The following is a 26,334-nucleotide window of genomic DNA, read 5'->3' on the forward strand; positions in this document are numbered from 1 at the left end:
CGAATGGAAGACAAGCACAAGGAAGTGTCCTCTTGTGACTTTCCATTTATCGCGTAATTTATTGGGAGGGAACACAAATCAGCCTTACAAGGTAAGAAGTATTTACCCCATTTAATGTGTCTACCTAGACAGTGCCTTCAAAGACTTAAGGTCAGTCTGTTGCCTACTGCGATAAAGTTTCCTTACTCAGTTAATGCTTTTTTTTTTCTTCTGTGAAGTTTTCCCTTTGCTTTTTCTTCTCTTTTCTTTTCTTTTCGAAGCATCCACCTAATGGTTCTTTTTACAAACCACCCACCGCACATGAACCACCAGTGTTTCCAAATGTGTCCACTTTAAACCCAACGAAAATAGCTTAACGTCCAGGGTCTGGTTTGATCCGGTCTCACCCACGGAAAATACACCAATAAACTAACGAAAATTAAAGGTAACCGCCTCCGCTCAGGGGAAACGCCCGGCGCTTACTTACTAGGCAGCTTGGAACTTTCCGGATCTAATCTAGTAACGTCGTAGCGCTAGAACCCGGTCCATTACTTCCATTATTAGGCGCTGTTTGATGGGCGGCGATCGCCCCTCTTGGTCCTGTCCTACATAACAGTAGTAGTAGTGAAGTAATTAGTACCTAGTAGGCTGTGTCGCATCCTAGTCTAGTCATTTTTCGTGCCTTTTTCTGACTGACTGGCTGACCCCGGTTTATTTATCGGGGCGGGTGTTGTCTTTTCTGGTCTTGTCTTGTCTTTCTTGGTTGTTCCATTTCCGAATGATAATCTCATCCACATTCACTCTCACATCCACTTCTATCTGACTTGGACCAAGACAAGCTTCTCACCCTGTTTTATCATTTGCTTGGTCTTACACCACACACACACACACACACACACATACACCTTGGCTATCATTATCATCACGATTATCATTACCATAACTCCAAATACGATTCCAGATTTGATCCAAATTCAAAATCAAACACAAAATGGTAGCCATCACCGCCCGCGACCGACCCAAAACCGACTACGAGCGATGGCTTGAACTCCAAGGCAACTCCGGCTCCGATGACGACGCAACTAGCAGCGATGAAAAGAAATACCATCCTCCAGGGCCTCTACCTGTTCCGGAACATGGTGGTCAAGATGCCCATGCAAAAGCAGATGATGATAATAATGATAATAATAATAAACATAAATACATCCCTCACGGCACATTTATCCATCATGGGTATCATTATGAACGGCCGGGAGTGTCAGCCGATAACAACATCAACAACATCATCAACGCCAACAATCATCCACATCATGCACTACTACCAGATCATCGCTTGGACGGGCCCTTTCCTGGAAATTATGGAGGTGTTGCGATGAAGTTGGCACTGCTGGTACTGGTGGTACTGGGGATACTGCATGCGGTGCGGTTTGTTCGAGGCCGTCACCGACATCAGCCTATTCGGTTACAGAGTTCGAGGACGGTGCAGGGTGGGTTTGGACGGAGGGATGATGGGGGGAAGAGGAATCTGGTTTGATTAGAGGGGGACTGGTTCTTGGGGGTTATGGAGGATGTTGTTGGTATTCTTTGATTTCTGTTACTGGTGTTGGAGGAGTTGGAGGATGTTCTGTATACACCTTGCTTATTGTACTATCATGTATGTATGCTTTGATATCATATTTCTCATAGTAAGCTCACAAGAACGCATGCTACATGAGGAACAAAATCCATCTGTCATTGAATGCATACATCATGATGACAGTAGTCAAAGAACCCCGACCCAACTCAACTCAGGATCCTCCTTCATAAGCCTAAGCCTTAACCAAGCCCACCCCAACCGGACGGGAGCGACAGCAGCCACTCCGCTCAGCACCGACCTCAATCCTCCCTGCTGGTTGGTCCACCCTTCATGTTCCCTTCCCGTTGGGGGCTATCAGCTAATCTAAGTGTCTCTCTAATCTCTATCGAGTTTAAGTAGACTCTGAATTTGGAATGGATCTGCAAACGGGCCCACTCAATATCAAAGTATCGGTTCGATTGGATGTTCGGGGCGCTTGTGATATTGTACTAAGCTGGTAAGCTGGGTAAGTGAGAAAGGGCGGCTGGAGTTATTAAGGATAGAATAGCATTGTAAAAGTCGCTAAGTCTGAAAAAGCAAGAGGACAAATCAAGGTGGACTACTCACTAACTAAACCGAAATGAGTAGTGGTACCGGCGGGGCGAGATACTTAATTTTGGACCGGCTATAATCAGGGGGAGGAGGGAGGGAGTGGGAGGGATGAGGGCATATCCGTTAGTTAGTTTTAGTTACTGTTCCTGGTCGGGTGTTGCCCGTTTTTGTTCGGAGGATATTTGTTATCCTGCTAATATGTACTAGAAATACTTGTTTGTTTGTTAACTGTGACCTTAACAGCGATGATATAAGAGCTATGACTTTTTACTCTGCTAATCGGTCACAAAAGTCGAGGCTGGAATATTAACAAACGTTCGGGTCTTGGCTACAGGTCGGTCGTAATCTCCCCGAGTTGTCGCTCTAATCCCCGAGCCATGAAATGAGGTCCTGGCGCAGCATTGAGTGGAGACTACAAGTCAATAGCTGCATGCTAGCAACCAACCACTAATTGTGTATAGAAGTAGCGCTGGATATTAGCCAGGACACCGTTCACCTGCTATCTCATAGACCCTCGTTATATTCAGCATCTCAGCCATCATGATCAATTGTATTGACGCCCTCACCACAGTCTACATCACCGAACTCTCGTACATTGAATGCTTTAAATTACATAGTAAGAGCATATATCTTAGAGCTTTTTTAGGATGTTGACGTTTATACACTGTATCATGATCTAAAAAAAAGCATTCGCCCGATGGCGGCTATTAACCGCTGTACTAGTCATCACTAATGTCTGCTAAGAATACTTACTAATTACTTATCGCAAATCGAAGATTAATCCAATGCTTCGGAATCGGTATTCAAAAGAGATGCTAGGCAAGTGAAATGTCTTCCACGCACCTGGTAGGATTAGGAGAAAACATCCTGCTTCTTTAGAATTTGTCATAGTCAAAAAGTATGCAATTTATACAATGAATGATCCCGCTCATAAACATGATCATATCCTCCCCCCATTCACACCCCCCGCCAACTCAAAAACAGGCGGCCTCGACCCCAACTCATAAACAGGAGGTCGTGAACCTAACTCATAAACCGGCGGAGCAGACACCAACTCAGCAACAGGTGGAGCGGCAGCATCTCCCTGCAGCTCCCTCGGATGATTGTTCTTGGTTCGATGGGCTATGTATGTCGAAGGCATATCATAATTTGCACGTCTCCGTGCGGCCTGTATCCTTCTCGAGATCATAAACCAGATCATGAAGATAATGAGCGCTAAGCCGGCGACACCACCTACTACCCCGCCTGCGATGGCACCAGTATTCAGTTTGCTTTCTGTGTTTGAAGATGCATTTGTCGTAGACTGCGCAGTCGCCGGTGATATTATCGACGACGATAAACTACTAGTATCTGCTGTCGATGTAGACGAAGATGCATCTGACGTCACCGTAGCAGACGTAGTAGCAGACGTGGCTACTCCCAGTTAATCTCAATCCATCAAGTCAAGCAGCCGCAGCAGCAGCAAGAAAGATAAAAAAAAAAAAAAACGTACACGAACTCGTTGTCGAAACCGGCGACAACAAACTAAACTCCGACCCTAACGTGGAAACATCATCTGTACAGCCCACGAACCCATTCGACACCCTTGCAAACGCGTCCAGCCCCCTCGAACAACAGAAGTAGTCATTCTCATAATACAAAATGGCCGAGGTATTCCCGCAATGCGGATCCAGTTTGAGAAGGTTGCCGCATGCTGCGGCGGAGTGGCAGCAGTTCCCGGGGGCGCAGGTGGCGCCCTTGGGACAGCATTCGCGGTAAGGACCCCAGGTTGAACCGCAGTCGTTTTCGGTGTCGTAGCAGGTGCCATTACGGCGAACGGGGTAGCCGAATGGAGGGGCGAGGTCGTTGGTGTCGTTGGACATTTTGTTGTTGTTGCTGTTGCTGTTGCTCTTTGCTAGGGGAGGAGGCAGACGGCAGGGGATGTAGGGGTAGGGGCAGTAGTCTGGAGATGGGAAACAGACTGGGATGTTTGATTGAGTTTCATGGAGGGTAATGATCGTTCTTTGAAAAAGATGGAGATGGCTTGTTTTTAGAGCATGGTTTCTTTAGTGTTCCCTCTTGGGTGGCTCGGCGGCTAAATGGTCTGCTAGCTCTGGTGTTTCGTGTCTTGTGTTTGGTCTAGGGGCCATATCTGCTACGGCGTTCGAGTTGTGTCGAGTTGTTAAGCGCCCACTTCTGGCATGGCCAATGACTTATCAATCACAGCTTCGGGCGAGTGAAAAGAAGTGCTCGGACTTAGCTGATGCTAGGATTGGCGCGCACAAGAGCAAATACTGAGCTGGGTAAGGCTGTATCCGCACAGTGCGAGTGAAGGCAGGGTGGATCGAGCAGCGTAGCCATTTTCTTCCTTTCAATCAGAACTTAGTAGTAGCAAGGCAGATTGATGGGGCGTCATACCGACGAGTGCTTCATGATCCTTGTTAGTGTGTGTGGACTAGACGAGTAGTCACATTGCTGGACTCCACCGCCTGTTAACGTACTAACTCCCGGCCGCGCCGGCCACCCATATCATACCATACAAAACTGTCTTTTCCACATTAGTTATATCTCTCTTTCTACATCTTCTGCGAGCCTGGTATCAACTTTAAAGATGATGGGGATAATAGATAATCTTACTAGTGTTTTCTTTTTTTCTTTTCTTTCTTGCATCCTCAAACCGCTGCAATATAATAAAATGATATATAAATTTTTTAATGAGTCAGTATCCTAGTATAACCATAAGATTACAGAAAGCTTTTTTTTTTTTTTTTTTTTTTTTTTTTTTTCGAATACTTTGCTATCTAATATCTTCACATACTATGGACATCTAGAGAGAGATATATATTATACGAATTGAGATATGTCCGTTCTGAAATGGTGAGTTACATAATAGCTCTTTGAATGGCTCTGGACCCGAAAGCTTCAATTCAACAATCTGGATCTCTCGCACACTGAATTGGCACCTAGTATTCACTTGAAAGAAGCCTGAATCTCCGTCATCAATGAGAAATATCGGGCTCGTATATTGCTCCCACGCTGCTGAATCTCTGGCACCCAATGTAGATTCCCATAAGTCTCGAGTTCCTCGGGGCCGCATATACCTTGTCGCTCCCGCCCTGCTGAGTAGTGCACTCCACAGCTGCTCGATCCTTACACCATACATCTCGCCACCCATAATCCACAGCTGTTTCCGGGGTGTACGGCGGTTCGAAAGCGAGACTAAGCCTCTGGCATTTGGGCGATGCGCTGTGCTCGACCTCGAAGTCAATCTCAACCAGCTCCGACCCTGCGACTGTAGCTGACATGCCGACTATATTATCATCCTGCGCAATATGAACGGCCTGGCGAGAGTTGGTGTCTAGATCGCCCGTGCTTGCCATGGCACCTGATCTATAGACGAAGAGCAGTCCAATGATTGCACGGCCTCGAAAGTAGGCTTCGATGGTGACTACCCTTTCGGGGCAGGTATCATCATTCCGCGTCTCGAAGTAGAGCTTCTGCACCTGGTCAAAAGGGGGAGAGACTTCTGGAACAAGTAGTCGAGGCCTCCAGTTTCTGTGGGGTGAATTTACTGCTCGGACGCGGTCCGAAGCTTCGTTGAAGATCCATGAGATGGCCGTCAAATCTTCATCGAAGCAACGTTGATATTCATTTCGTATCATTCCGGTGGGAAAGGTATGGGAGTCCGGGGAACGGAAAGTCACGCTGCGCGCACATGTTGTTTTGAAGCGTATGGCTGCGACGTGACCCACTGCCAACCCCGGAGACTCGGAAGAATAGCCCAGAGGAGCGATCCACACGGTGACTGATTGAATTTCTTCGTCTGGTGATATATCAAACCCATCTTCAAGTTCGTTCATCCACTGTCCAACAATGGCTGGACTGGGATGGTTGTAATACTCAAGCTTCAGGCCGGAGATGCCATTATGGGGGCGGGACCAACCCGATATGCCGGCGGATGCCTGAATCTTCCGTATTCCCTTTAGTGATGCATAACTTTGATAGTTACCCGAGTTGCTGCCGTTAATAAAATGGGAGAATTTCTCGTCGTAACGAATCTCATTATCCGGCACCAGATGACATTCTCGGTCTAAGATGTGTGGAATTGTGGATGGTTCGTCACAGAATTGTGATTGGATACCGATTCGGATAAAATGGGTTCCGTATGTCTGTCACCTGCTTAGCTATTGCTCGAGCTAGTTCATGAAGCTTCACCTACCTTCTGGTGGGCAACAAGCCCTGTGATGAAACGGCCAGGCGGCAAGCTTGGTATTGGAGTAACAGATGCTTCGAGCCGATAGGAAAGGGGAGCCAGTATGATAGACCGCTCATAGTTAGTTGACACCTTGACAAGGTTAGCATGGTGCACAGATCGGTGGGAATAAAGAAGGACAGACCTGTAGCCCACCAAGGCCTTCAGATTGATAGAAATCACGATTATCTTCCACGATGCTTATCGCGCTGATACGTTCACCACTTGGGCCATTGATGGGAATCGAAATGGCACAACCACCCGTAGAACCAAAGAACACCGACTTTCCGTCGGCGTAGTGATAGCCAATGCCGATAAGAGGGTGCGGGTAGGATGTCATGTGAAAGTCTAGTCGGACTAAGGACATGAGACATCTACCTCCTGGGCCACCGAAGTCAATATTTGACAGCGGTTCAAAGGCACGGGGTGGCTCAGACGGTAGAAGGAGGCTGACAAGCAAGCCTTCATGCATGGGGGCATGGGGAACCCACAGTTGGGAAGGCGTGTGGAACGGCTCCTTTACGTCCGAACGAGTCCGATGCAAAGAGCTTTGATGGTCGTCAATCCATTCAGCAAGGCCAAGTGAAACAATCTTGAACCGGTCTATGTCCGCAAGCAAGTGGTACTGGTCTGCTCTTGTCGGAATCTGCAGTGTTCCTTGAGCAATGCCTGGGCCGTTGCTAACACCAATCCAGCGTGATGAAGCAGAGTTATCGTATTGTAACTGGATTCCCACTAAGCCTTCCGCGCAAAATGCCACGCGAAAAACCTTGATGAAGAGGTTTGTGGGCACGTCTATACACGTTTCGGCAGCTGGATTGCGATAACCAATCAATCGACCAACGCAGTTGCCTTCGTCCGACGGCAATATATTGATACCAGAGATAAACCGGCGTGCGCCGATCTTGACAGTTGATATACCAATTCGCTTTTCATGCTCTTCCTGCGGGACCATAAAGGGCTGTGCTTTTCGATAGAGCACCCGACATCCCTCTTGCAGGGGGCAATCTTCATCAATGTATGCCAGCTGACCTGAGAAGTAGCCCACAACCTTCGCTAGCCGTGGGCCCGCTTGGAAACCTTCTATATCAACTAGGGTGAAGTTGTTCCCTCGCATTGGCGATGGACAATAGTCCACTCCGCCGGGGCCGCGTCGAAAGATGGAGTCTAGGTCCACAAGAGACGCGATGGGCTCCAGTAGGTCCCGGATTCTCTTTCGATTAACCAGTGGTGGCGTGGCAGCTTTTAAAGATGCCCTCGTGGCGAAGAAAAGTCTGAACCAATTTTGTGATTCTGAAAGACAAGGGAAAACAAAGTCAGCCTCCTGGCCGAGAAGGAATCTACTCCGCCAATACGACCGTGAGAGCATAGACATATCTGCGAGTACCGCTAAATCGTGGCATACGAGTCTCAGAGTGAGATGCTGTTCAAAGGGTATATAGGAAAAGATCTCAAGCAGCAGCTCGGTTGAGAGGTTTCTGAAAGCACGGTACCTCCTTTCCCCCACCTCTGCGAGGCTTCCTACTGTTGAGTTACCATGCGACAAGTTTCGCCCGCGACTGCTCCCCAATTCTTCAGAAGCAGAACTGGAATCAGTCGGATAATTCATAACCGAAATTGCACAGGGGTCAGCATAAAGATGGGAATTCAAATCCACCGGCTGTATCCGCCCGAACACTTTATGTGTTTCCGCAGCGCCCGCATAGTCATGGCCGAAGTGGAAGATGGAGGCTTCGAGGCACGGAGTGCAGTAAAGTTGGTAGAATACCATTTCGGGAATTGCGGTGTCAGTTTGTGATAGCGATCCGACTCGCCCATGGTTGAGCCTCAGAATGAGCATTTTCCAGCACGACTCGTGAAATCCAAAACACCATTGGCTATCCGATTGTTCGCAAAGCCTCCATTCATCTAGGGCGTCAAACGCTACATCGCCGTAGACTCGATTACTGTCCAGTGGTGCATGGAGGGTTTTCCGACCGCGTACTACCCCTACCCCAGTAATTTTGATGTGATCAACGGCAGGATTGGTCGAGTAGATACCCCGAACTCGTGCGTACCAAGGGCGGGCGCTGGACTGTGGGGTCTCCGGACCATCCCAGTATGGGTCGGGCAGCAGAATCACTCCACAAAACGGACAGTAAACATTGGACACCATCTTGCGAGGTGGCACACTTGTGCCTTTCGTAAGGGGATAATTGCTAAACTAAGAGCCTGAATGTTGAATGTTTCAGGAGAGGCGCAATAGAAATGTCTGCTAGTCGAGAGCATTTTGGCGGGATAGTAATGAGGTTGCGTGTAGCCGCTGGAAGTCATGGGCTAGTTATTAGCCCAGAGCTCCGGGCGCTACAGACCGCTTGCCCAGTTAGGGCTTGCTGGATATGGAAGGATAGCCGGGAAGGACCTAAGTCATCACTCCCTGTAAAGCAGCAGAATCCCAACTTTAGTGACCCAGTCAGTAACCATTTTTGGTGGAAAGCGCTTAGCCCTGTTGTGATAATATGATGTAGTGATTCGATAGCATTGTTAGCTGCACGTTTGAGTAAGCGCATGGTCTCATCCTGCGGCTTAGCCACGGCCGGCGCTTAATGAAAGGGCATTAAATGGCCATCTAGGGCATATAGAGAAAAGAGACCAGCAGACGATTGCGCCATATCCTAATATTAGGGTATTCTGACCAGAATGGAGCGCTCTGGGCGCATTCTACTGTATATTCTTAGTAAAAGATTGGCAGCGGGCGCTTAGACAGCGAGCAATCATGAAGCATAGTCAGCCACCATAAACGTGCGAACATCACTGCCGGACAATGGATTATTGGCTCTGAGGGCATCTAATCCCATAAACTGTGGTCCTATGTACCGCAACCACGCAGTAACATGTCTCAAAAGCTTTCTTCTGTCTCAGCAGATGCTCCTTTGTGTGTTGTTGACTGGGGATGGTTAGCTGCCTGTCCGACTCAGCGGCTATACGAGGGCCTGAGCTGGAGGATTGTGCTAGATATTGGCGCCGAAGCACTTCTTGCCATGATTCGATTCTTCGTTATAAAGGTGAGGTAGATTCTGCTTTCAGTATTGTCTATCAACTCCCACAATCATACTTTCTTCACAACCCCCCTGCAATCAACAATCATTCAGGTCTTCTCTCGATTCTTTAAGCCTTCGTTCCTCCAATCCGAAGCTCGAAACCTTTGTATGTCGCAACATGGCTGGCCGTGTCCCATACTTCCAGAACCATATGGTCTTCCTCAACACACTCCAGTTGATCAAGCCACACAGCCTAGAGGAAACCGTTCAGACCTTCTGGCAGGTGATAGTAGGAGATTGGTTTCGCTATGATCAAGGCTACAAACTTGGCATTAAGGGCCCCACGCTTGCCAATCGAAACATGCCCGATGTTACCGTCATCGAGGTAATGGCACTGCAGGCAAACCCACGAAGCACCCCTGATTGGGCAGAACGCCAGATCTTGATGGTTGAATGCAAACGCCCATCCTACGACACTCCCAACGGCTGGAGTGACACCATCGAGGGCCAATTTTTTGATGATCTTCAACAGAATCTCAACCATTCCGAAAAATTATTCGGGGCAGTGGCTATTGGCACGAAAGTGAAATTTTTCCGGTTCGACGGAAAAGCGCCAGTCCACCGAAGGCTTACTCCGCTTCACCGCGATGTCTTGGATTTGAAAATCCCAAGCCAGCTCGTCCAAGTCGAGGATCTGTTGAACTACATCAGAGCGAATGGATGGCAGTGGGCTAGCACCCGTTGAATTGTGTCTGGAAAGAACCTTTCCTTGTATCATGGCATGCTATGTCCCGGCTTTTCTGGCTTTTGATTTCTACGTCTCTTCTATGTCTACAAACGTTCGCTGTTTTTATCGTATTAGTCGCATATATTGTAAAGTCGAAAGCTGCTATATTACTTCATCAGCGTATGAGCAATGATGAGTAGGCTATTCTATCCCATATCAGTGTTCGGTCTCGCCGATGACACCCCTGAGCACATGCATGGACTCTTCAACTTGCGATTAGTCTTTCAATCATTCCGACTAACTAACTACCACTCTTGGTGGGTAGCTCATAATTAGCCATACTTATGATGTTGTAGCACCATGTCTTATATACTATAGTTTACTTAACAGATAGTATATGAATGGCAATACCTTAAGCCTCCGGCCCTCCCTTCATACCCCAAATCACACCCCAATTCAGTTCAAAGCTAATACCTCACCCAACAACTCAACAGACCGTTCCCCTCTAATTCCCACACCGATTAACGTCGCAATTAACACAGCACCGCTTAGCCTCTCCATGGGAACACTTTCTCCTCCGTCTGGACCGCTTCACGCTTATCGTTCGCTCCGCATCGCGCATAGGGATTGTCGCAGAGGATGCAGCAGCGTTTGGCGATGGATGAGTCCTATCCATATGACATTGATTAACATTCCACGTAGTGAGAACAGAGGTAATAGAAAAGAGGAAAGAGTATAATAGTACCTGATTACTTCCAACCGGACTAGCCAGCGCAACAGGCAGAACCGCCAACGAGAAGAAAGTGATGATGCTGGAGGGACGCATCGTTCGATTTTTTTTTTGGCTTTGGAAAGGATGTGATTCGGTAGATAGCTCGAAGAGAATATCCAATTCTGATGATCTATTTTCTCATTCCTACCGACCGTTCACCCCAATTTAGACCCTCACTTCCCTTCTACTTACAACTTTTGTCCTGATCCGACCTCGGTCCCTCTCCGCCCGCGCCAGCGACAACCACTCTTGGCACATTGCCATGTCTCAGAGCAACTGGATCCATCAAACCAAGGCCAGACTAATAAGCGATCAGCAATGTAAGTTGCACGTTGATCAGATAAGATAATCAAACAATCTTTAGCGCAGGGTCTCGGAAGCATACCCCCCTTTATGGTGATTCTGTGCCGTGTGTGTGCGGGATATGTGGATCCCTTTTTGATTTTTCTCTATGGGAGGGGTGTGGATTGTTGATTAATATCTAGTGGTACTATAATATCATTGTCGTACTCGTGCACCACTCCTGGATTAGGGTGTTTGTCTGATGTGTTGGAACTGAATGAGAATGGTCGTTTGATTCGGGAGGAATTGGGGCCGTTGGGGGGATGGGCTTTGATATTAGGGGAGTTTATTATACGTACTAGGTAATGATGGGTTTTTTGTCTACTTTGTGTGTGTGTGTGTGTGTGTGTGTAATCATTTTCTTATGATTCTTGTCGCCTCGATACTTGGGAGTTTTGAACTCAGAATTTGTAGTATCTGGTGACTGGGAGTACAATGGATGATATCGGTATATTATTTGTATGATTCCAGTCTATTTACACCTAGATATCTTCATCCCCACTTATTTTTGTAGCTAGATAACAGTGGCTATGGATCCCCGAATCCACATTGTATAGGGCCCCAATGATATCGCCACTCGCTTCCCAGATGGGGTATAAATTGTGGACCAGTGACCATACCTGGCATCCCAGTAAACATTTCTGTACAGCATCTACTTACATTATATATTTCTAAGAAAGAGGGTTACTACTGATATTCATTGAATAATATGACTGCCTGGTTTATTGTTTCTGAATACCAATATCCCCAAGATCTTTAGACAAAAGGTGTTTTTTCTTTCGTTTCTCTCGAGTATAGGTTATAAACAAATCTTGGGCAATTGGAAGGATTTCAACATTATAACTTTATTTATTGCTTGGTTGGAAGAAACTTATTCTGGGAATATACTAGTGAGGTTAAAGGGGTTGTAGAATATGTTTTGGTTGATGTTATAATCTGTACATCCTGCGATGTGAGCTAGTATGTTGATGAATTAGGAATATAGCAGTGTATCAGAGATGCTATTGATTTACATCATTTGCGTCATACTTTGCATAACTGGTATTCTGTTTTTTTACTTCTATGCGTTATGTCAATAGTAAGATTTTAATACTCTCAATAGTATTCACCTTGTAATGGGTTGGTCTGATTTATGATAGATGTAATAACATGAAAAAGTCCAGGCTGATAGGAAGATATGCTAAATGAATACTCATCATTTCTCATTATCTAATAGCAAACCTCCAAACACCATTGCTGCAAGCCCCTGTTGTAAGACTGAAGCTAAGCAAAGCAAGCAATCAAAGCAACAAGCAAACAAAACAAAATATACGCTCTAATCCGGTCATAGTACATACATTATAACATACAGACATGCATACATACAGACATCATGACTAGCTGTTCGCTGCTTACGACGTCGCTGCACTCGCCCGCGCCGCATTGCTTAGCTGTCGATGATACGAGCCAATGGTTTGGAAGCCCCTGTTATATCAGGTTAGTTAGCATACTGTCTTCCCCGAGAGGGAAAAGGCATGGAAGGCACCCACCTCGCCAGGTCAAATCCGCTCCCCTCCTCTTCGTCGTCCTCCTCGTCAGGTCGCTCGTTCTTCGTCTCCGGTTCACGGCGTGGTTGCATGCGGCCAGTCGTCATACCGTTGGCCGTGCCTGGCTTGCTGGGACTGGCCAGGTTCGGTGGTGGTGGACTGCTGCTAGGGATACTTCCCAGTCCGTCGCCCAATTCGCCCTTCAGTGGACTCATGTCTGGCACGGGCCGGGCCGGCGTGCTGCCAATGTCTGCGAACTTCCAGAACTGCGCGGGAGAGCTCATGGGCATGAATTTGGATGGAATCTGTGCGGTACTCGGCGGAGGCAGTCGTGGCTGCTGGCGTTGCGGTGCTGGTGTGATCATCGACGATGGCCCGTCATCGTAGTATGACGATGACAGCACAGGCGGGGATCCGGCGATGTTGTCTGACAAGCCATAAGTCCGACTTAGACTGGTGCCGTTGCTGGGGTTCTTTGTGGCGGATCGCGTGGGCAGCGGGGATGGTTCCTCGTAGTCGCGGGTATTGGAAGGTCGCAAGGGAGCTCCTGCACCATTACGGGCGGCACGGGAGCCTCGTTCGGGAGTATACGCTTCAATTGGTGCAACCGGGAATGAGCTGAACCCAGGAGACGACACCGGTGGGGACTTCTTCGTAGCCGAAAACACCGCCTCCATGCCGTTGGCGCCCCGAGCGGCGGGATCCCTCGTGGCAGGTGACGACGGGGCAGACGATTGCGTTCCCTTCCGCAGCTGCTTCTTCCAGTACTCTTCGCGATATTCCGGGGCAATCTGCCATTTCATGCCTTTGCCGGGTTCGTCTGTCCGTCGGGGGACTTTCTGGAATGCCTTGTTCAAAGACAAATTATGACGAATGGAATTCTGCTACTTGTCAATATTTTCTCTTACAACATAGAAAAGGGTATCTCACCTGCCAACCGCTCTGGGAGTGGCGGTAGAATGCGTACTTGTCCATGATCCAGTTGTAGATACTGTTCAGCGTAAGTTTCTCCTCTTCGCTCGAGAAGATCGCCTGCGCAATCAACGTCGCATAGCTGTATGGTGGCTTCAAGTCCTTGGCTGCGTCCTTGCTGTAATCGATTTCCTCCGTACTCTCCATCATCATACCGCGGTTATACAGCGGCGACTGCTTGGCCGTGCGCGCTCCCACTGTATCGGGCGACCGCGGAGGCGGCGTCACCTGACGCTTGAGGAACTGAGGTGCGGGAGCCAGCGAAGGGGCGCCAGTCGTGGCTGGGGCTGCATCCGCAGTAGCGGCAGTTGAGGGAGGCTGGGGATGGGCATGCTGGGAGGCATCCCAGGTAGCTACATCCTCCTCTCCGTTGGCGAGACGCTGGGCGCGTTCCACAAAGGTGGGATGAATATTGGCCTTATCGCCGGGCGTGACAAACATCATCTGGGTATTGGCGATCTCAATGATATCACCGCACGAAAGGATCGCATCGGTGCCGCGCTTGAGGATCGCACTGTTCAAGCGTACGCCGTTCCGACCGTTGACGCGGATGTGCCAGGACGCCGTTTCCTCACCATCGTAAAAGATCTCCGCGTGCAGGCGTGACACAAACTTGCTTGGTCCCAAATCCACATTTACCTCCGGCAGTGCGCGGGCGGCGATTGTAACCGGGCTTGACTGTTCATCCAATTTTTGTTCGCGGTCGGGCTCGCGGCCGATGTTGACGTGGAGGGTTTTGACGTAGTAGGTCCAGTTGCGGCCGGCGATTTTGGCGTAGGCGCGGATGCTCTGCTTATTTTCGGTTTTCGCGTTGGAGTGATCACGGAGCACGCGTACTTCTTCGCGGGCGGTTTCCAGATACGAGATCACCATATCCACCAAGTCCTGGTTTTCCGACAGTTCCTGATCGGGGGACGAGTCATCGGCTTCATCGGCAGATTCCTGCTTCACGGGTCGAGGCTGGGGAGAGGCACGGTGATCAATCTATTTTCAAGTCAACAGCTGAGCCTCCTGATATATCGCTGGGCTCCCATCTACTACCCACCTTGCGCTTCTTGTTGGACGGCCGCGTCGGGGATGAATCCGGAGCCTCCGCGTCCGAGGTTTCCTGCAGCTGGATTTCCTTGCGCCGCGCGCGACGACGGTTGGAAAGTGGCATGGTGGTGGTTAAAATGGGGCGATCGCAAGACCGGGGTCAGCGTCGAAATCCTCTAAACTGTGTTGTCCGTAATCTGGTGGCCAGCGTAGGTGTCTAACGGGTCTAATCTAGGAGCGTGGTGTGGGTGGTGATGTGATGTTGAGGGTAGAGTGTGAAGCTAGCGGTCGTGTGTGTTGACGTCGAGTCGCAGGAATTCCGCGGCGAAAGCAGACCAACCGTGATGAGCTCAGCCGGAACAGAAATTCACAGACAAATGATCGGCGAGAAAATGAATGACGACCGAACGAAAGGCAGGCGAAAATCCAAACCCAAACCGGGATGGCAGGTCCAGGCAGCGAGAACCAAGGGAACGTTTGCCACTCGCGCAAAACGGACGCGAACTGGAGGAAGAGGAAGTGGAAGTGGCTGACTGATGCAGACGAGAAAAGGGCCAGCCACCGCGGGGAGAGACCCGGTCGCGAGAGAGTTTGGTTCGGGGTGTGATGTCGATCGGGATCGTAATAGTCGATGGTAGTTAAGTAGGTAGGACAAAGGGATTGTGTAAGACAAAGTGATAGGGAGTTGGATTGTGATAGGAGTTAAAAAAGAGAAAAAGACAACTCTAGCAGTAAAATGCAAGAGAAGCACAGAGAAAGAAAAGAAGAAGAAGAAGATTGATGGACCAGCAAGTTGCAACGCAAAAGCAACGGCCGTGAATGGATTGCACGCAAACGCGCCGCGGGTTCAGGTTTGGACCAAACAAGATCAAGCGTGACCGCTTCCGTTGTGGGGAACACGCCGAAGAATGAATTCCAATCACCGCCAAACCTCTTTTCTTTTGATTATTTTCCTTGTGCTCAGCTGTCGTCTTTCAAGACATTCATGCCAATATCGCCAAATTAAGGTTGATCGCCCTTGTCCGATCTGGATCTGAATCAGTACCATTCCTTTCCAACTATTTCTCCATTCTCTTTCTTTCCTTCTCTAATTGACTAACCTCCTCTTTCCCATTATCGAACCTCCCCGACCGCAGTAGATCCCCGTTTTAATATGTATGTCCACCAGTGGAGGCTGCCGCAACCGCCGTAAACAGGCAGTGGAGCCCCCCAGCTGCATCCCTCCCAATGCAAGGATGCAGGATGGAAGGAAGACCACGGCCTAGCCGGGTGCAGTTGCTCGTGCTGTTTGTGCTCCTTCTTTCTTTATTCTCTCTTTTCCACCGCCTTCATTCTCTCCCCTCGAGAGACATGGAAGTATTTAGTTACTGTGTATGTATCAGTGTCTCCTTAGTGTCGGATGTACCTGTAGCTACAGCCAGCACCAGCACAGAGATTCCAGTTGATGTAAATGACATCCACAATGTCCATGTCACCAGCCTTCCGGCTATGATCGGAGTCTCCGGAACGCCCTTGTTTGGGACAACCATAATTACTAGTATGGGAGAGAAAGCATTTATCGGAAAACAGAGCAAGTGACTGGCCGACCGGCATCCTGACAGGGTTCCATTTCCATTCTTCCCCATTGGGGAAAAAGCATCCTTCGGCCTCCTTCCCTCTCCACCGGATCAGGCAAGGTGAAAAAAAGCATCATCGAGGGCACGTTCGAACCCTGCTGATCCATGTCTGCGAGGGTCGGATTAACGTATCGCCTCGTCGCCCATCGCTGCCCCTGCGCTTGATCCATCCATTTCTCAAAACTCTCCGCTACGCTGGTTGCGTCATGCCTCTCCGCGTGCGGTTTAGTGGCCCGCCATCGGAATGTCTGCCAATCTGACCTTCCATCGCTACCTGTCCGACCCAGCGAAAGCAGCCTGTAGCTCTACGCACTTGGGAACTGTTTGTTTGTCTACAATTTACGGGATTGAGCTCAGCAGAATCAGACGTTGTTTGTCCTTGAATGAAAAGATAACTAGCCAGATGGGACGCCATTTGGATTCGGCGCCGTGTCCCATGCATTCCGCGGCGCCATCCATACACACACCTCGATCAGAACTCCGTGTGAAAAGAAACCGCAAGGAATGAGAGAGGAGACGTAAATGAAACGAAGTAAATCCCAGGGCTGGGCCCACATATACACGGCCCATGGCCCATGGGTGTAATCACACAGCGTTACCACGTGCACGTGGACAGGGAATCAAACTAGCACCCAGATAGTTCGTAGCAACCGGAAGAACGCGCTCCGGAAGAATCAAATATAACAGAATATAAGCCCAGAGAGAAAGAAGGAAATCTTGTCCAGCAAACAAGCTAAGGCATCTTCGAATCGCCATCTTCATCTACCCCACGTAGTGTCGGGTACATCACCACATCACCTGTCTCCGGCTTCACAGCCGGTTCCTCAGCCTTACTTGGAGCCTCGGTTTCCACACCCTCCATATGAGTATCGGCATTGGCTTCCGGTGTCTGCTCATGAGTGCTGCTGTTGCTGCTGCTACTGCTGTTGCCGCCGCCAGCCTCGTTATTCTCGAACTCGCCCCGTTCCAGCCGGGAAGCAATGTAGTTGCGCAGATACTCAATCAGCCGCACCTTCTCCACCCACTGTACATCTGCCCGCTCGGCCACCTCCGTCGCCGCCTGGGCGGTCCGCAGGGTTGCCTCAGCTTCCGCGGCAGTACCCGAAAGAGCCGGGTCGATCAAGCTAGCAGAGATGCGCTCGGGTGAGGAGGGCGAAGAGTGCTCCTTGGCCTTAGGAGTACGCTCACCCTCATCCTTGCTGTCCTGGGTAAGATCCATCTCCTCGCTCAGCTGACGAGTCTCTGGACGAGCGCGCTGCAGCGTGCCACCCGTGTACCGGCGGCGATCATCGTGGTCGAAGATGCCCCCGAGGGTAGACGGCGGCGCGGTACTCGAAGCGGTCGGGTACCCAGCCGCCATGCTGTCAGCCATTGTAGCGGACGGAAGACGAGGGTACATGCTGCCTCCTTCATGGTGAGGCGGCGAGACCCTTGTCGCCGATGGCAAGGAAACGGGTGAGCGACCAGAGGTGTACGACTGAGCGCTGGACGGCGGCGTGAGGGCAGGAGTGCCTGTGGAAGGCGAGTGGGTGGCTGGGTTTGGCATCATTGAGGCAGAGCTGGTTGCTGTCGCATGGCTGGGCGGCAACTGGGTAGGAGGCGAGTGGGTGGTGCGGTAGCTCATGCCACCATGAACGTAATGAGCGCCCGGCTGGGCAACGCCCGCAGCAGCCACATTGTCGTCGTTTTCATATATAGTATCCTGCATCTGCTGCAGGAACTGATCAATATTGATCAGATCGTTCTTGGTCCGCACGTTACTCATGGGCGGCAGGTGGTAGGCCGGTGCGGAGGGAGCACCCCCGGGGCTGTATCCGCCACCACCAACGGCCACTGGCGCAGGCATCGGCTGGTACTCAGGCAGGGGCCCGCTGCTCAGCACAGGGAGCGACAAGCTCTGCAAGCCGAGCAGACGCTGGCCGACAGCAGCATAGGAGTTCGGGTCGAACTGACGCCGTTTCAGGTCGCCAAAGAATTCATTCAGGGCATCGTAGCCGCGCTTCTTGGATTCATAAGAAGCGTGGGTAGCCTCTGGGCCGTGATTCAGGGCGTAGTAGACATTTCCGTAGGACGGGTTGGCAGGCTGAGGGGGAGGGTGCGATTGGTAATACTGGGGAGCGCCATGCGCATAGCCCTGGCTGGGGACCGCGTTCAACGCGGGCTCAAAATAGTGCGTAGCGGTCGCATAGCCTATATCTCGTGTCAGCCGGCAGTGCGGAACAGTCAGACTGGGAAACGCTTACCCTTGGCACCTCCACCGAACATCATGTCCGGATTCCGGGCACCAGGCTCCGGCGACCGGACCAGAACTGAATCGTCGGCATGGGTCTTGACGTGCTTCTTCAAATCCTGGGGGCGCTTGAAGGCTTTCCCGCAGAAATCACACTTGTGTGGTTTAAGCGGTACATGCACGCGGATATGAGAGGTGATGTGGTCGCGCTTGACAGTGGTAGTGCGACAGCTGCCCCATTGGCAGGTCAGGTTGAGGTTGTTTGTGCTCTTGCGGCCGACGTGACGCTCGCACACATGTTCCTAAGCCGAGGCGGTCAGCTACCCCATCCAAACGAGAATGTGATGAGTCAAGCCAACACGTAGCCCACTGCTAGTGGACTGTATCATCACAGTAGACATACAGAATAGAAAAACGGGAGAACTCACATAAAGAGCTTCAGGGGAAGGGCACTTCTCCGAGCAACCCTGCCACAGGCAGGACAACTCCTCAGAAGGACGAGTGGTGGTGCCGTTCATGGGGGGATTTGCCACGGCAGCCGAGGCAGCCGCAGCCGTCGCGGCCGCAGAAGCAGCCGTCGCAGAGGATACCTGAGCAGGTTGCTGAGCTGAAGGAGAATCCTGGGAAGTTGAGGTAGGCATGGGAGCGGCCGTCGTCGAAGGGGCCGTCGTGGTGTCTTGGGGTTCCGACATTGCCAAGAAAAATCTTTCTTGTCCCTTTCTTGGGAGCAGCGGAAGTAGAAAGCAACTCAACACAAGTCCGCCTCAAGCGTGCAAGGGGAAGAAAAGATGGGGGGACCCAAGACTCTTGGTGCTAATAAAGGGAAAACAAGAGGATCGAATACAACAGATGGCGCGGTGAGGGAGTGGCGGACAAGAAAATGGACAGATGCGCACACCGACACCGGATATCTGGAAAAGGGAGGGAATTGGAATTGGCCAGGAGGAGGAAAGAGGAAAGAAAAGGACAGCAAAGTTGTTGTTAAGATCACGAAACACAAATGGCAAATATGAGCAAAGAGAAATAGGGGGGGGGGATGTGAAAGTAATAAGGGAAACTAACAGATTGCCGGACCAGAGGAAGAGGAACAGCAGAGAATCAGGGGGGTAGTAGGGGAAGGGAGGAAGTCTTGGGCCGAGAGGGGGAGGCTTGGGTTCAGAGCCGAGCCTTGCCTAGAAAAGGCCGCTTGCACAGCCGGGCGGAAGACGGGGACAAGACTGGCCAGGATGACAAGACGCGACAAGCCTGGAGGCCTGGGCGCCGGCCGGGCCAAGAGGCCGTGCGGGGCTGGTGGCGTGTGTGTAAATGTCTGCCTACCCTTTTGTGACTCTTCAACTTCGGCTGCTATTACTGCGACCACTACAAATGGCTGTTATTTGCTCTACAAGTCAGTCCACCCATCTTAATACTTAATATATCCACAAAGTGAAAAGTTATTGCAAGTAAAAGTACCTGCACACAGAGCGCATGGTTCCCCTCACACAACCCCAGTCAGTCACCTACTAGTCTCACTAGTAGTGCAATAACAGGCCGTCAAATAACGCAGTGGGCTTATTACTAGTAATAGTTAGCGACCGTCTCAATACGGTAATTATACACCAACTATCCCCTGTCATCCACTCAAAAACCCCGCGCCGACCGATTGCATTTTTGGAAATCTTTTGTTAGTCATCCCACATCATGGCATTCCAAATGTCTCACTCTCTTGCCCGTCTTTTCCTCAATTTTCAGGCACATGGATCGGTAACAGACCATGTGGTGGACTTCGTCTTTCTGCTCGGAGGAACTGCCACATTGCCTTGCAATGCCAATAAATCTCCTCCACCCGCTTCTTCACGTTCTTCTCTTTTTTGCCCTCCTCCCCCTCTTGGCACCTTTCCCGCTCCGTGGATGAAGTCTTGGAAGGTCACATCTGACCGTGGTACGATGCCTGAGTTGGTCAGGTTTCCTCTTAGTCAGAATGGCCCCTCCCTTGGCATGTAAGACGGTATCCATCGGGTCTTTCTGGCGCGGAGCACGAATAGGAAAGGTTGGGGAGGGGGACATCCCTGTCAAACAAAGTTTCCCCGTGGTTCTTTGTGTGTCTGGTTGTTCGAAAAGGACACATACCAGTAGACTTAATATTTTAGTAGCTTAAACGATGTCCGCATGTAAGCGCCAAGACCCACAGACAATCCCACGCGACGGTTGTGGTGCTTACCTTTGCCTTGCTGCTTCTGGAATATGCATCGATGCTGCAGACTGGAGGAATATATTTCTTCTCTCCAGATTTCCTCCGGGCATGATGATGCAACTTCATAATTTTACATACTACCCTGCATGTGTGCTCCATATTTCAGAGTTCGGGTTCAGCTGGGTTGCACAGGTCGTACAGATTGCACAAAGATGCAGCGGGTGACTGACGTGCTGGGTAAACGGTGGTGGAAGGCTGGCGTGCCGGGCCTCCGTTTCCTCTTTTCGAAGGGGGAATCGAACGAGGCTGCCAGTTCTTTCTAAATAAAATACCTACTAGTGATTCGACCTGTGTCGGGGACGGCAAGATCGGCGAGAAACTAGGCATCTATGTTACGCTGAAACCAAGTCACATGCAGGGAAGAGAAACGAATTCGGTAGTTCTGCCAGCAGGTCAAAGCCTGATCCGATGTATGTATATCAACTCCTGAAATCTATTTACAAAGTCTATGTCCGTATAAAACCATAAAATAAGCCAAATAATTAAGCGGTCTCGACATGCTCCTGAGGGTCGTTCTTCTCGAACGCTCCATCCTTCATCTCGTGACGGAACCGTTCCTCTTCTTCTCTCAGCTGCTCCTTGAGTTTCTCGTTCGCCTTCCAGATCGGCTTGATCTTGAAGAGCTGGTCGACCGCCTCCAGTGGGATACCACTGGACTCGGGGATGAGGAAGAAGGCGAAGAACCAGGCAAAGAAGGACAGCGATGCGAAGAAGAAGTACACGCCGTAGCTCATCGCGGCGAACATCTGCTCGGTGAAGCGAGAGACGAGGAAGTTGAAGAGCCAGTTGCTGGCCGTGGTGCAGGCCTGAGACAACGGACGGATGTTGGGATCGAAGAATTCCTATTCACGAACAGTTAGCAAGGTGTTCAGAAGGGACTTCGCTTGATTGGAGTGGAGGGAACTTACCGAGTTGATGACCCACGGGGTACCGTTCCAGGTGGGGGTGTAGACAGCAGTCCACAGGTAGAAGAAGAAGATGGCAGCAATGCCTCCGCCATTCAGGTGGTCCTGGGGGTGTTCCGTCGGACGGACAATGTAAATGTAGGCACCAATAGCGTACATGCACGCGGATCCGCAGACGGCACCACACAGGAGAAGTTTCCGACGTCCGAATTGATCAACCAGGAAGAGCAACCAGATAACGGTGAAGACAGCCTTGACGACACCGAAGATACCGTTGAGAATACCCTTCGTGTTGCCAGTAACACCAAGACTGGCGAAGATAGTCGGGCTGTAGTAGTTGATGGCGTTGATGCCGGACGCGTTCTGCCAGAAGAACAACATGCAACCCAGGAAGAGGCGGTACTGCAAGCTAGGCGCCTGGAAGACAGCCCTGAAGGGCTTCCAGAAGCCCAGACCAACAGTAGCAACCTGCTCCTCGATGGCTTGGTCAACAGTAGCCACCTCCTCGGTGATGTAAATATCGGTTTCATCGAGTTGACGAATCCAGCAGAGGTTCTTCATGGCTTGCTCGCGACGTCCCTTGAGGAATAGCCAACGAGGTGATTCCCTCATCCACAGGGAGCCGAGGAAGAGCATACCCGACGGGATCAATTGAACAGCAAAGGGAATGACCCATTGCTTGTGGTCTGAGGGCAAAGTTTGTTCAACACCATACTATGAAAACGGTTATCAGCATGGCACGTGACGAAAAAAGAAGGGCAATATTAGGGATAGATGGAGGAATTTAAGAAGTGGGGTAAGAAAAACATGGGAAGTCACTTACGTTGATCCAAAAACCAACCATGCCACCAACCTGCCAGCCAAGTTCATAGAAACCGACCAGTCGGCCTCTGATGGCCGGAGGGGCCAGCTCTGAGAGGTAAATCGGGACGACGTTGGATGCCACACCCGTGCCGAGACCGGAAAGGACACGGCCAGCGTACAAGATGCCGAGCCCACGAGAGCCGTTGGCTCCCATCTGCAACCCGGCACCGAGAATGAAGACAGCCGAAGAGATGGTCAAACTCCATTTACGTCCAAAGAAGTGCGAAATTCCATAAGTGAGCAGAGCTCCGAAGAAAGCACCAGCAATGAACAAAGAGACAATATTTTCACTAATCAGATCCACGGCCGAATCACTCATCTTGTCCAACCCGAACTCGGCTTCAAAGGAAGGCAGAGTGATGGTCGTCCCGATGAACCCACTGGTATACCCAATCATGTTGGAACCACATGAGGCAATGAGGGCGAGCACATAGACTCGCCAATTGTAGACATTTTTGGGAGTCGGACGGTCCTCAACGAGGTGAAGAATTCCACCCATTGTATGGGAGAAGAGGGAGGGGGAGGAAGGACGAGAGGGAGAAAACTCTGATGATCGTGAAAAATCCTGTCAACAGGGGAACGAACAAGGACAAGGACAAAAGAAGAATATAAAAGGGGATGTCCTGTCAACAGGAAAGATGGATGGGAAAAAAAAGAAGAAAGAGAGGACAGGCAGAGACGGGCCGGGCCATAAGTAATATCTTCGGATTCCTACAAGTTCTACGGAGCAGCCAGAATGTGGATACGGATTTCTCCCCTGCCTCGAACGCTCTCCACAATCTACGTCGTGGCCAAACCCCATCCGGGGAGGACCATTCTGGAGATACAGAATAGCGAGGCTGTGATACGCCGAAAATGCAGCTAGAGGTACTTAATCTTCGGACTATGCAGAAAGATTCCCACAATTTTTGCCCCCGTGATGTGGGAGAATGGGTCGGGGGAGTGTTTTCCCCAGACGTTGAGTCTCGCTTAGCCGGCGCGGAGAAGGTCTCGCCAGGAAACATTCAGCCGCAGATCAGGGGCCAAAACGCAGGAAGTATATAAGGGCCGTATCCCCCCAGCTAGCTAAGGCGTTTATCCGAGTCAGTGTGTATATAACAAAATGTATACCCCAGTGGGTGGGGGAGAAGAGCAGTTCCACGACCTGATGCCCCGTTGCGCCTGTGGTTTAGTTTACCCATTTTGAAAATAGGTTGTGAAGAATTTGCCGGTGGGCCACCTGAAGTGTCCAACCAAATGCTGAGCAAAGCTTGGAGCTGAGGCGTGAAGGGGTATTGGCGACCCGACAGATCGCCGCCCTGGACAGCACATTCTTTCTCCCGGTTCAGGTCGGCACCCGGACGAACCAGATGGAAGATGATTCTGTTGAGAACCAAGGAAATCGGTTTCCAGGTTCCACAAGCTTAAGCGAGAGGCCGGAGGCTTTGGGATACCCGAAAAGCTTTAGCCGGCATTTGTCCAGCATGTTAGTCAAGGTTGTCATGGGATAATGGGACTCGTGGCTCTCATGGAGTCAGGTAAGACCAGTCAGAGAGGTTGGAAGATGCCTTAAACCCAATCCTGGTGGAGATTAGGGCCGGAGGATAGCCGAGACGTGTAAAGATTGGTGCAGATCTAGACTAAGTACGCCGTAGATCGGAGTCAGATGAACGGGTAGAGGACGTCTAGGGCCGACTGGAAAGCTTTACCCCGGCTCACCGGGGATGGGGATGGGGAAGACCTGCATATCAAGCGCTAGTTATCGTAAGCGTTGGAGCAGAGGAGGCGACGGCGAGGTGAGGCGACCACTCAAGATAACAAAGTAAAGTAGGCGAGTCTAAACCCATGCGGGAAATCCACACGATGTCTGGTCACGGGTGGCACACTAGGCTGCCTGCAGGCTTAGCGGTAGCGCTAGCCCGAAGAGGTATAGCTGTCAGCTGACCGGGTGTCCCTTTACACGGCGGGGATTCGCTTTCGACCCAAAGACCCCTACAGCTCGGCTCATGAACGTTACTCCGCGTCTTCTGGAAGCCCAAATGCGGAGTCTCCGCATCTGGCTCATTTATTATCGCAAGCCTCGCCGCATTATGATGCTAAAGGGATGATCCTGGAACTCTTTCTTGCGACTACGTGTGCCATGACGCAATTTCTGGCGGACTAACTTGACATTCCAACGTGGTGGGCAATGCGCACCCGGATCGTCCTCGATAGTCCGCCGGGTAAAGAGACACAGACCAAACGGTCATGACCAGATGGCTAGGCACTAACATTATAGTGACGCCTGATAACAGTCAGACCGCTGACAAACGCTCCTCTGACCAGGGGCCAACGATTCCCCGCATCCCGGACATGCCGGAGAATGAGATATCCAACATACACACCTGTCACATGCGCACTAACATGATAATGCCGCGCTGCATATGCATAGCTGACTAACCGGAATTAAGCTCCCCGGCACATCCGATCACCAGCGAAACACAATCATATCAATCAATCCGCGATCAGACCATCCATCCAGACTATCCCTATCCTTATCCCCTGCCCGTTACGATCCCCAGGTCACACCAAAATCACCACGACCAATGCGTCGGACCAATTGACCAATATGCCCAAACTTTCCCTCTCCACCCTCCTCACCTCCCTCTTCTACCTCCTTCCACTCTACCTCTTCGTCATCGCTCCCCTCCTGCGCCAACTCTTCCCGGTAACCCAGGACATCTTCGACCCAGACATCGACGCAACAACAGAAAGCGACATCTCACTGGACCCCGAGATTCTCAGCCTCCCGGACGGAATCATCCCAACATGTCCCGAAGACACCTACCGAGTCCACCTCCTCTCCAAGGACCCGCTAATCATCTACATTGAAGATTTCCTCTCCACCTCCGAAGCCGATCACCTAGTAAAGATAAGGTACGTCGTCCAAGACAATTGGCATTCCCCACAGCCCCATTTCAAATAAAACAAACCTAACAAAACAACGTCAAACCAAATAAAGTGAACCAAACTACTCCCCCTCAATAATCTACAACGGCCAAACCACCAAAGTCGATCCCTCAACCCGACTCTCCGACCGCGCCCTCCTCCCCCGCGACAACACCGTCCGGTGCCTCGAATCCCGCGCCGCCGCCTTTCAAGGCTGGAAACCACACCTCTACATCGAGCGCATGTGGGCCCAACGCTACAACGTCTCCGGCCACTACAAGCACCACTTCGACTGGGCCGGTTCCGTCGCCCGCGGCGGCGACAGACTCAGCACCTTCATGGTATACCTAGGCGATGACTGCGAAGGCGGGGGCACGAATTTTCCCCGTCTGAAGATGCCGCGCGGGGAACAGTGGTGTCGGTTCCTGGACTGCGAGATGGCTCAGAATGAGAATGTGTCTGGGATCACTTTCAAGCCTATCAGGGGGAATGCCATCTTCTGGGAGAATCTGAGGTCTGATGGGACGGGGTATCCGGAGACATGGCATGCTGCGTTTCCGGTCACTCAGGGGATGAAGGTGGGGTTGAATATTTGGAGTTGGTATCAGCCGCCGTCTAGGGGGAGGAGGTAAGTTCGGTGATCGTATTGAACTTTTGGGTATATTGGATAGAACGCCTGGATTTGTATATTATGTATGATCTGTGTTGGGTATTCTACTTAGTCGTACCGTGGAACGATATATAGCTCGTAGGTATATAGACAGCCACTAGCAGCATGAAATTAGACAAGTCACAAGAAATAATTCAT

General features: G+C 50.6%; 9 protein-coding genes across 9 annotated transcripts; 3 read left to right on the plus strand and 6 right to left on the minus strand.

Annotated features, from left to right (window-relative positions):
• The first annotated feature begins 498 nt into the window (after window positions 1-498).
• BO83DRAFT_440672 (uncharacterized protein) lies at window positions 499-1,750 on the plus strand. The gene has a single exon (XM_025536277.1). The coding sequence runs from the start codon at window positions 971-973 to the stop codon at window positions 1,511-1,513; it is 543 nt and encodes a 180-aa protein (XP_025384012.1). The 5' UTR covers window positions 499-970; the 3' UTR covers window positions 1,514-1,750.
• A 1,288-nt stretch (window positions 1,751-3,038) lies between these two features.
• Window positions 3,039-4,454, minus strand: BO83DRAFT_346051 (uncharacterized protein). The gene is made up of 2 exons (XM_025528763.1): window positions 3,639-4,454; window positions 3,039-3,559 (listed from the first exon to the last, which is right to left on the minus strand). Exons 1-2 carry the CDS (start codon window positions 4,006-4,008, stop codon window positions 3,087-3,089), a joined length of 843 nt encoding a protein of 280 aa, XP_025384013.1. The 5' UTR covers window positions 4,009-4,454; the 3' UTR covers window positions 3,039-3,086.
• A 533-nt stretch (window positions 4,455-4,987) lies between these two features.
• Window positions 4,988-8,642, minus strand: BO83DRAFT_420332 (uncharacterized protein). The gene is made up of 3 exons (XM_025534931.1): window positions 6,523-8,642; window positions 6,345-6,470; window positions 4,988-6,294 (listed from the first exon to the last, which is right to left on the minus strand). Exons 1-3 carry the CDS (start codon window positions 8,530-8,532, stop codon window positions 5,125-5,127), a joined length of 3,306 nt encoding a protein of 1,101 aa, XP_025384014.1. The 5' UTR covers window positions 8,533-8,642; the 3' UTR covers window positions 4,988-5,124.
• Window positions 8,643-9,270: 628 nt separating this feature from the next.
• BO83DRAFT_381842 (uncharacterized protein) lies at window positions 9,271-10,373 on the plus strand. The gene has a single exon (XM_025532088.1). The coding sequence runs from the start codon at window positions 9,576-9,578 to the stop codon at window positions 10,140-10,142; it is 567 nt and encodes a 188-aa protein (XP_025384015.1). The 5' UTR covers window positions 9,271-9,575; the 3' UTR covers window positions 10,143-10,373.
• A 2,024-nt stretch (window positions 10,374-12,397) lies between these two features.
• Window positions 12,398-15,054, minus strand: BO83DRAFT_137904 (putative forkhead transcription factor Fkh1/2). The gene is made up of 3 exons (XM_025526150.1): window positions 14,782-15,054; window positions 13,695-14,720; window positions 12,398-13,645 (listed from the first exon to the last, which is right to left on the minus strand). Exons 1-3 carry the CDS (start codon window positions 14,893-14,895, stop codon window positions 12,716-12,718), a joined length of 2,070 nt encoding a protein of 689 aa, XP_025384016.1. The 5' UTR covers window positions 14,896-15,054; the 3' UTR covers window positions 12,398-12,715.
• Window positions 15,055-16,740: 1,686 nt separating this feature from the next.
• On the minus strand, window positions 16,741-19,726 carry pacC (putative C2H2 transcription factor PacC). The gene is made up of 3 exons (XM_025532089.1): window positions 19,046-19,726; window positions 18,631-18,919; window positions 16,741-18,577 (listed from the first exon to the last, which is right to left on the minus strand). Exons 1-3 carry the CDS (start codon window positions 19,307-19,309, stop codon window positions 17,121-17,123), a joined length of 2,010 nt encoding a protein of 669 aa, XP_025384017.1. The 5' UTR covers window positions 19,310-19,726; the 3' UTR covers window positions 16,741-17,120.
• A 1,518-nt stretch (window positions 19,727-21,244) lies between these two features.
• BO83DRAFT_368996 (sugar porter family MFS transporter) lies at window positions 21,245-23,243 on the minus strand. The gene is made up of 3 exons (XM_025529842.1): window positions 22,579-23,243; window positions 21,759-22,469; window positions 21,245-21,692 (listed from the first exon to the last, which is right to left on the minus strand). Exons 1-3 carry the CDS (start codon window positions 23,116-23,118, stop codon window positions 21,333-21,335), a joined length of 1,611 nt encoding a protein of 536 aa, XP_025384018.1. The 5' UTR covers window positions 23,119-23,243; the 3' UTR covers window positions 21,245-21,332.
• Window positions 23,036-23,783, minus strand: BO83DRAFT_138105 (uncharacterized protein). The gene has a single exon (XM_025526151.1). The coding sequence runs from the start codon at window positions 23,621-23,623 to the stop codon at window positions 23,246-23,248; it is 378 nt and encodes a 125-aa protein (XP_025384019.1). The 5' UTR covers window positions 23,624-23,783; the 3' UTR covers window positions 23,036-23,245.
• A 1,144-nt stretch (window positions 23,784-24,927) lies between these two features.
• BO83DRAFT_381846 (oxidoreductase, 2OG-Fe(II) oxygenase family) lies at window positions 24,928-26,317 on the plus strand. Its single transcript, XM_025532090.1, has 2 exons — window positions 24,928-25,514; window positions 25,600-26,317. The coding sequence occupies exons 1-2, from the start codon at window positions 25,207-25,209 to the stop codon at window positions 26,156-26,158; spliced, it is 867 nt and encodes a 288-aa protein (XP_025384020.1). The 5' UTR covers window positions 24,928-25,206; the 3' UTR covers window positions 26,159-26,317.
• Window positions 26,318-26,334: the final 17 nt, after the last annotated feature.

Source organism: Aspergillus eucalypticola, assembly GCF_003184535.1.
Source record: "Aspergillus eucalypticola CBS 122712 chromosome Unknown BO83scaffold_30, whole genome shotgun sequence".
Classification (NCBI taxonomy): domain Eukaryota; kingdom Fungi; phylum Ascomycota; class Eurotiomycetes; order Eurotiales; family Aspergillaceae; genus Aspergillus; species Aspergillus eucalypticola.

What these genes read in the sequence shown, in the direction of transcription:
- BO83DRAFT_440672 (XM_025536277.1), top strand. Translation starts at nt 971, where the DNA reads ATGGTAGCCATCACCGCCCGCGACCGACCCAAAACCGACTACGAGCGA.
- BO83DRAFT_346051 (XM_025528763.1), bottom strand. Translation starts at nt 4,008, where the DNA reads ATGTCCAACGACACCAACGACCTCGCCCCTCCATTCGGCTACCCCGTT. An exon ending in GGTTTCGACAACGAGTTCGT is followed by an intron (nt 3,560 to 3,638) that starts GTACGTTTTTTT and finishes AACTGGGAGTAG; the next exon opens with CCACGTCTGCTACTACGTCT.
- BO83DRAFT_420332 (XM_025534931.1), bottom strand. Translation starts at nt 8,532, where the DNA reads ATGGTGTCCAATGTTTACTGTCCGTTTTGTGGAGTGATTCTGCTGCCC. An exon ending in AAGGCCTTGGTGGGCTACAG is followed by an intron (nt 6,471 to 6,522) that starts GTCTGTCCTTCT and finishes AACCTTGTCAAG; the next exon opens with GTGTCAACTAACTATGAGCG. An exon ending in GGCTTGTTGCCCACCAGAAG is followed by an intron (nt 6,295 to 6,344) that starts GTAGGTGAAGCT and finishes AGCAGGTGACAG; the next exon opens with ACATACGGAACCCATTTTAT.
- BO83DRAFT_381842 (XM_025532088.1), top strand. Translation starts at nt 9,576, where the DNA reads ATGGCTGGCCGTGTCCCATACTTCCAGAACCATATGGTCTTCCTCAAC.
- BO83DRAFT_137904 (XM_025526150.1), bottom strand. Translation starts at nt 14,895, where the DNA reads ATGCCACTTTCCAACCGTCGTCGCGCGCGGCGCAAGGAAATCCAGCTG. An exon ending in CGTCCAACAAGAAGCGCAAG is followed by an intron (nt 14,721 to 14,781) that starts GTGGGTAGTAGA and finishes ACTTGAAAATAG; the next exon opens with ATTGATCACCGTGCCTCTCC. An exon ending in ACTCCCAGAGCGGTTGGCAG is followed by an intron (nt 13,646 to 13,694) that starts GTGAGATACCCT and finishes GACAAGTAGCAG; the next exon opens with AATTCCATTCGTCATAATTT.
- pacC (XM_025532089.1), bottom strand. Translation starts at nt 19,309, where the DNA reads ATGTCGGAACCCCAAGACACCACGACGGCCCCTTCGACGACGGCCGCT. An exon ending in CTTCCCCTGAAGCTCTTTAT is followed by an intron (nt 18,920 to 19,045) that starts GTGAGTTCTCCC and finishes GCCTCGGCTTAG; the next exon opens with GAACATGTGTGCGAGCGTCA. An exon ending in GTTCGGTGGAGGTGCCAAGG is followed by an intron (nt 18,578 to 18,630) that starts GTAAGCGTTTCC and finishes CACGAGATATAG; the next exon opens with GCTATGCGACCGCTACGCAC.
- BO83DRAFT_368996 (XM_025529842.1), bottom strand. Translation starts at nt 23,118, where the DNA reads ATGGGTGGAATTCTTCACCTCGTTGAGGACCGTCCGACTCCCAAAAAT. An exon ending in TGGTTGGTTTTTGGATCAAC is followed by an intron (nt 22,470 to 22,578) that starts GTAAGTGACTTC and finishes CCGTTTTCATAG; the next exon opens with TATGGTGTTGAACAAACTTT. An exon ending in CCCCGTGGGTCATCAACTCG is followed by an intron (nt 21,693 to 21,758) that starts GTAAGTTCCCTC and finishes GTTCGTGAATAG; the next exon opens with GAATTCTTCGATCCCAACAT.
- BO83DRAFT_138105 (XM_025526151.1), bottom strand. Translation starts at nt 23,623, where the DNA reads ATGTTTCCTGGCGAGACCTTCTCCGCGCCGGCTAAGCGAGACTCAACG.
- BO83DRAFT_381846 (XM_025532090.1), top strand. Translation starts at nt 25,207, where the DNA reads ATGCCCAAACTTTCCCTCTCCACCCTCCTCACCTCCCTCTTCTACCTC. An exon ending in GATCACCTAGTAAAGATAAG is followed by an intron (nt 25,515 to 25,599) that starts GTACGTCGTCCA and finishes AACCAAATAAAG; the next exon opens with TGAACCAAACTACTCCCCCT.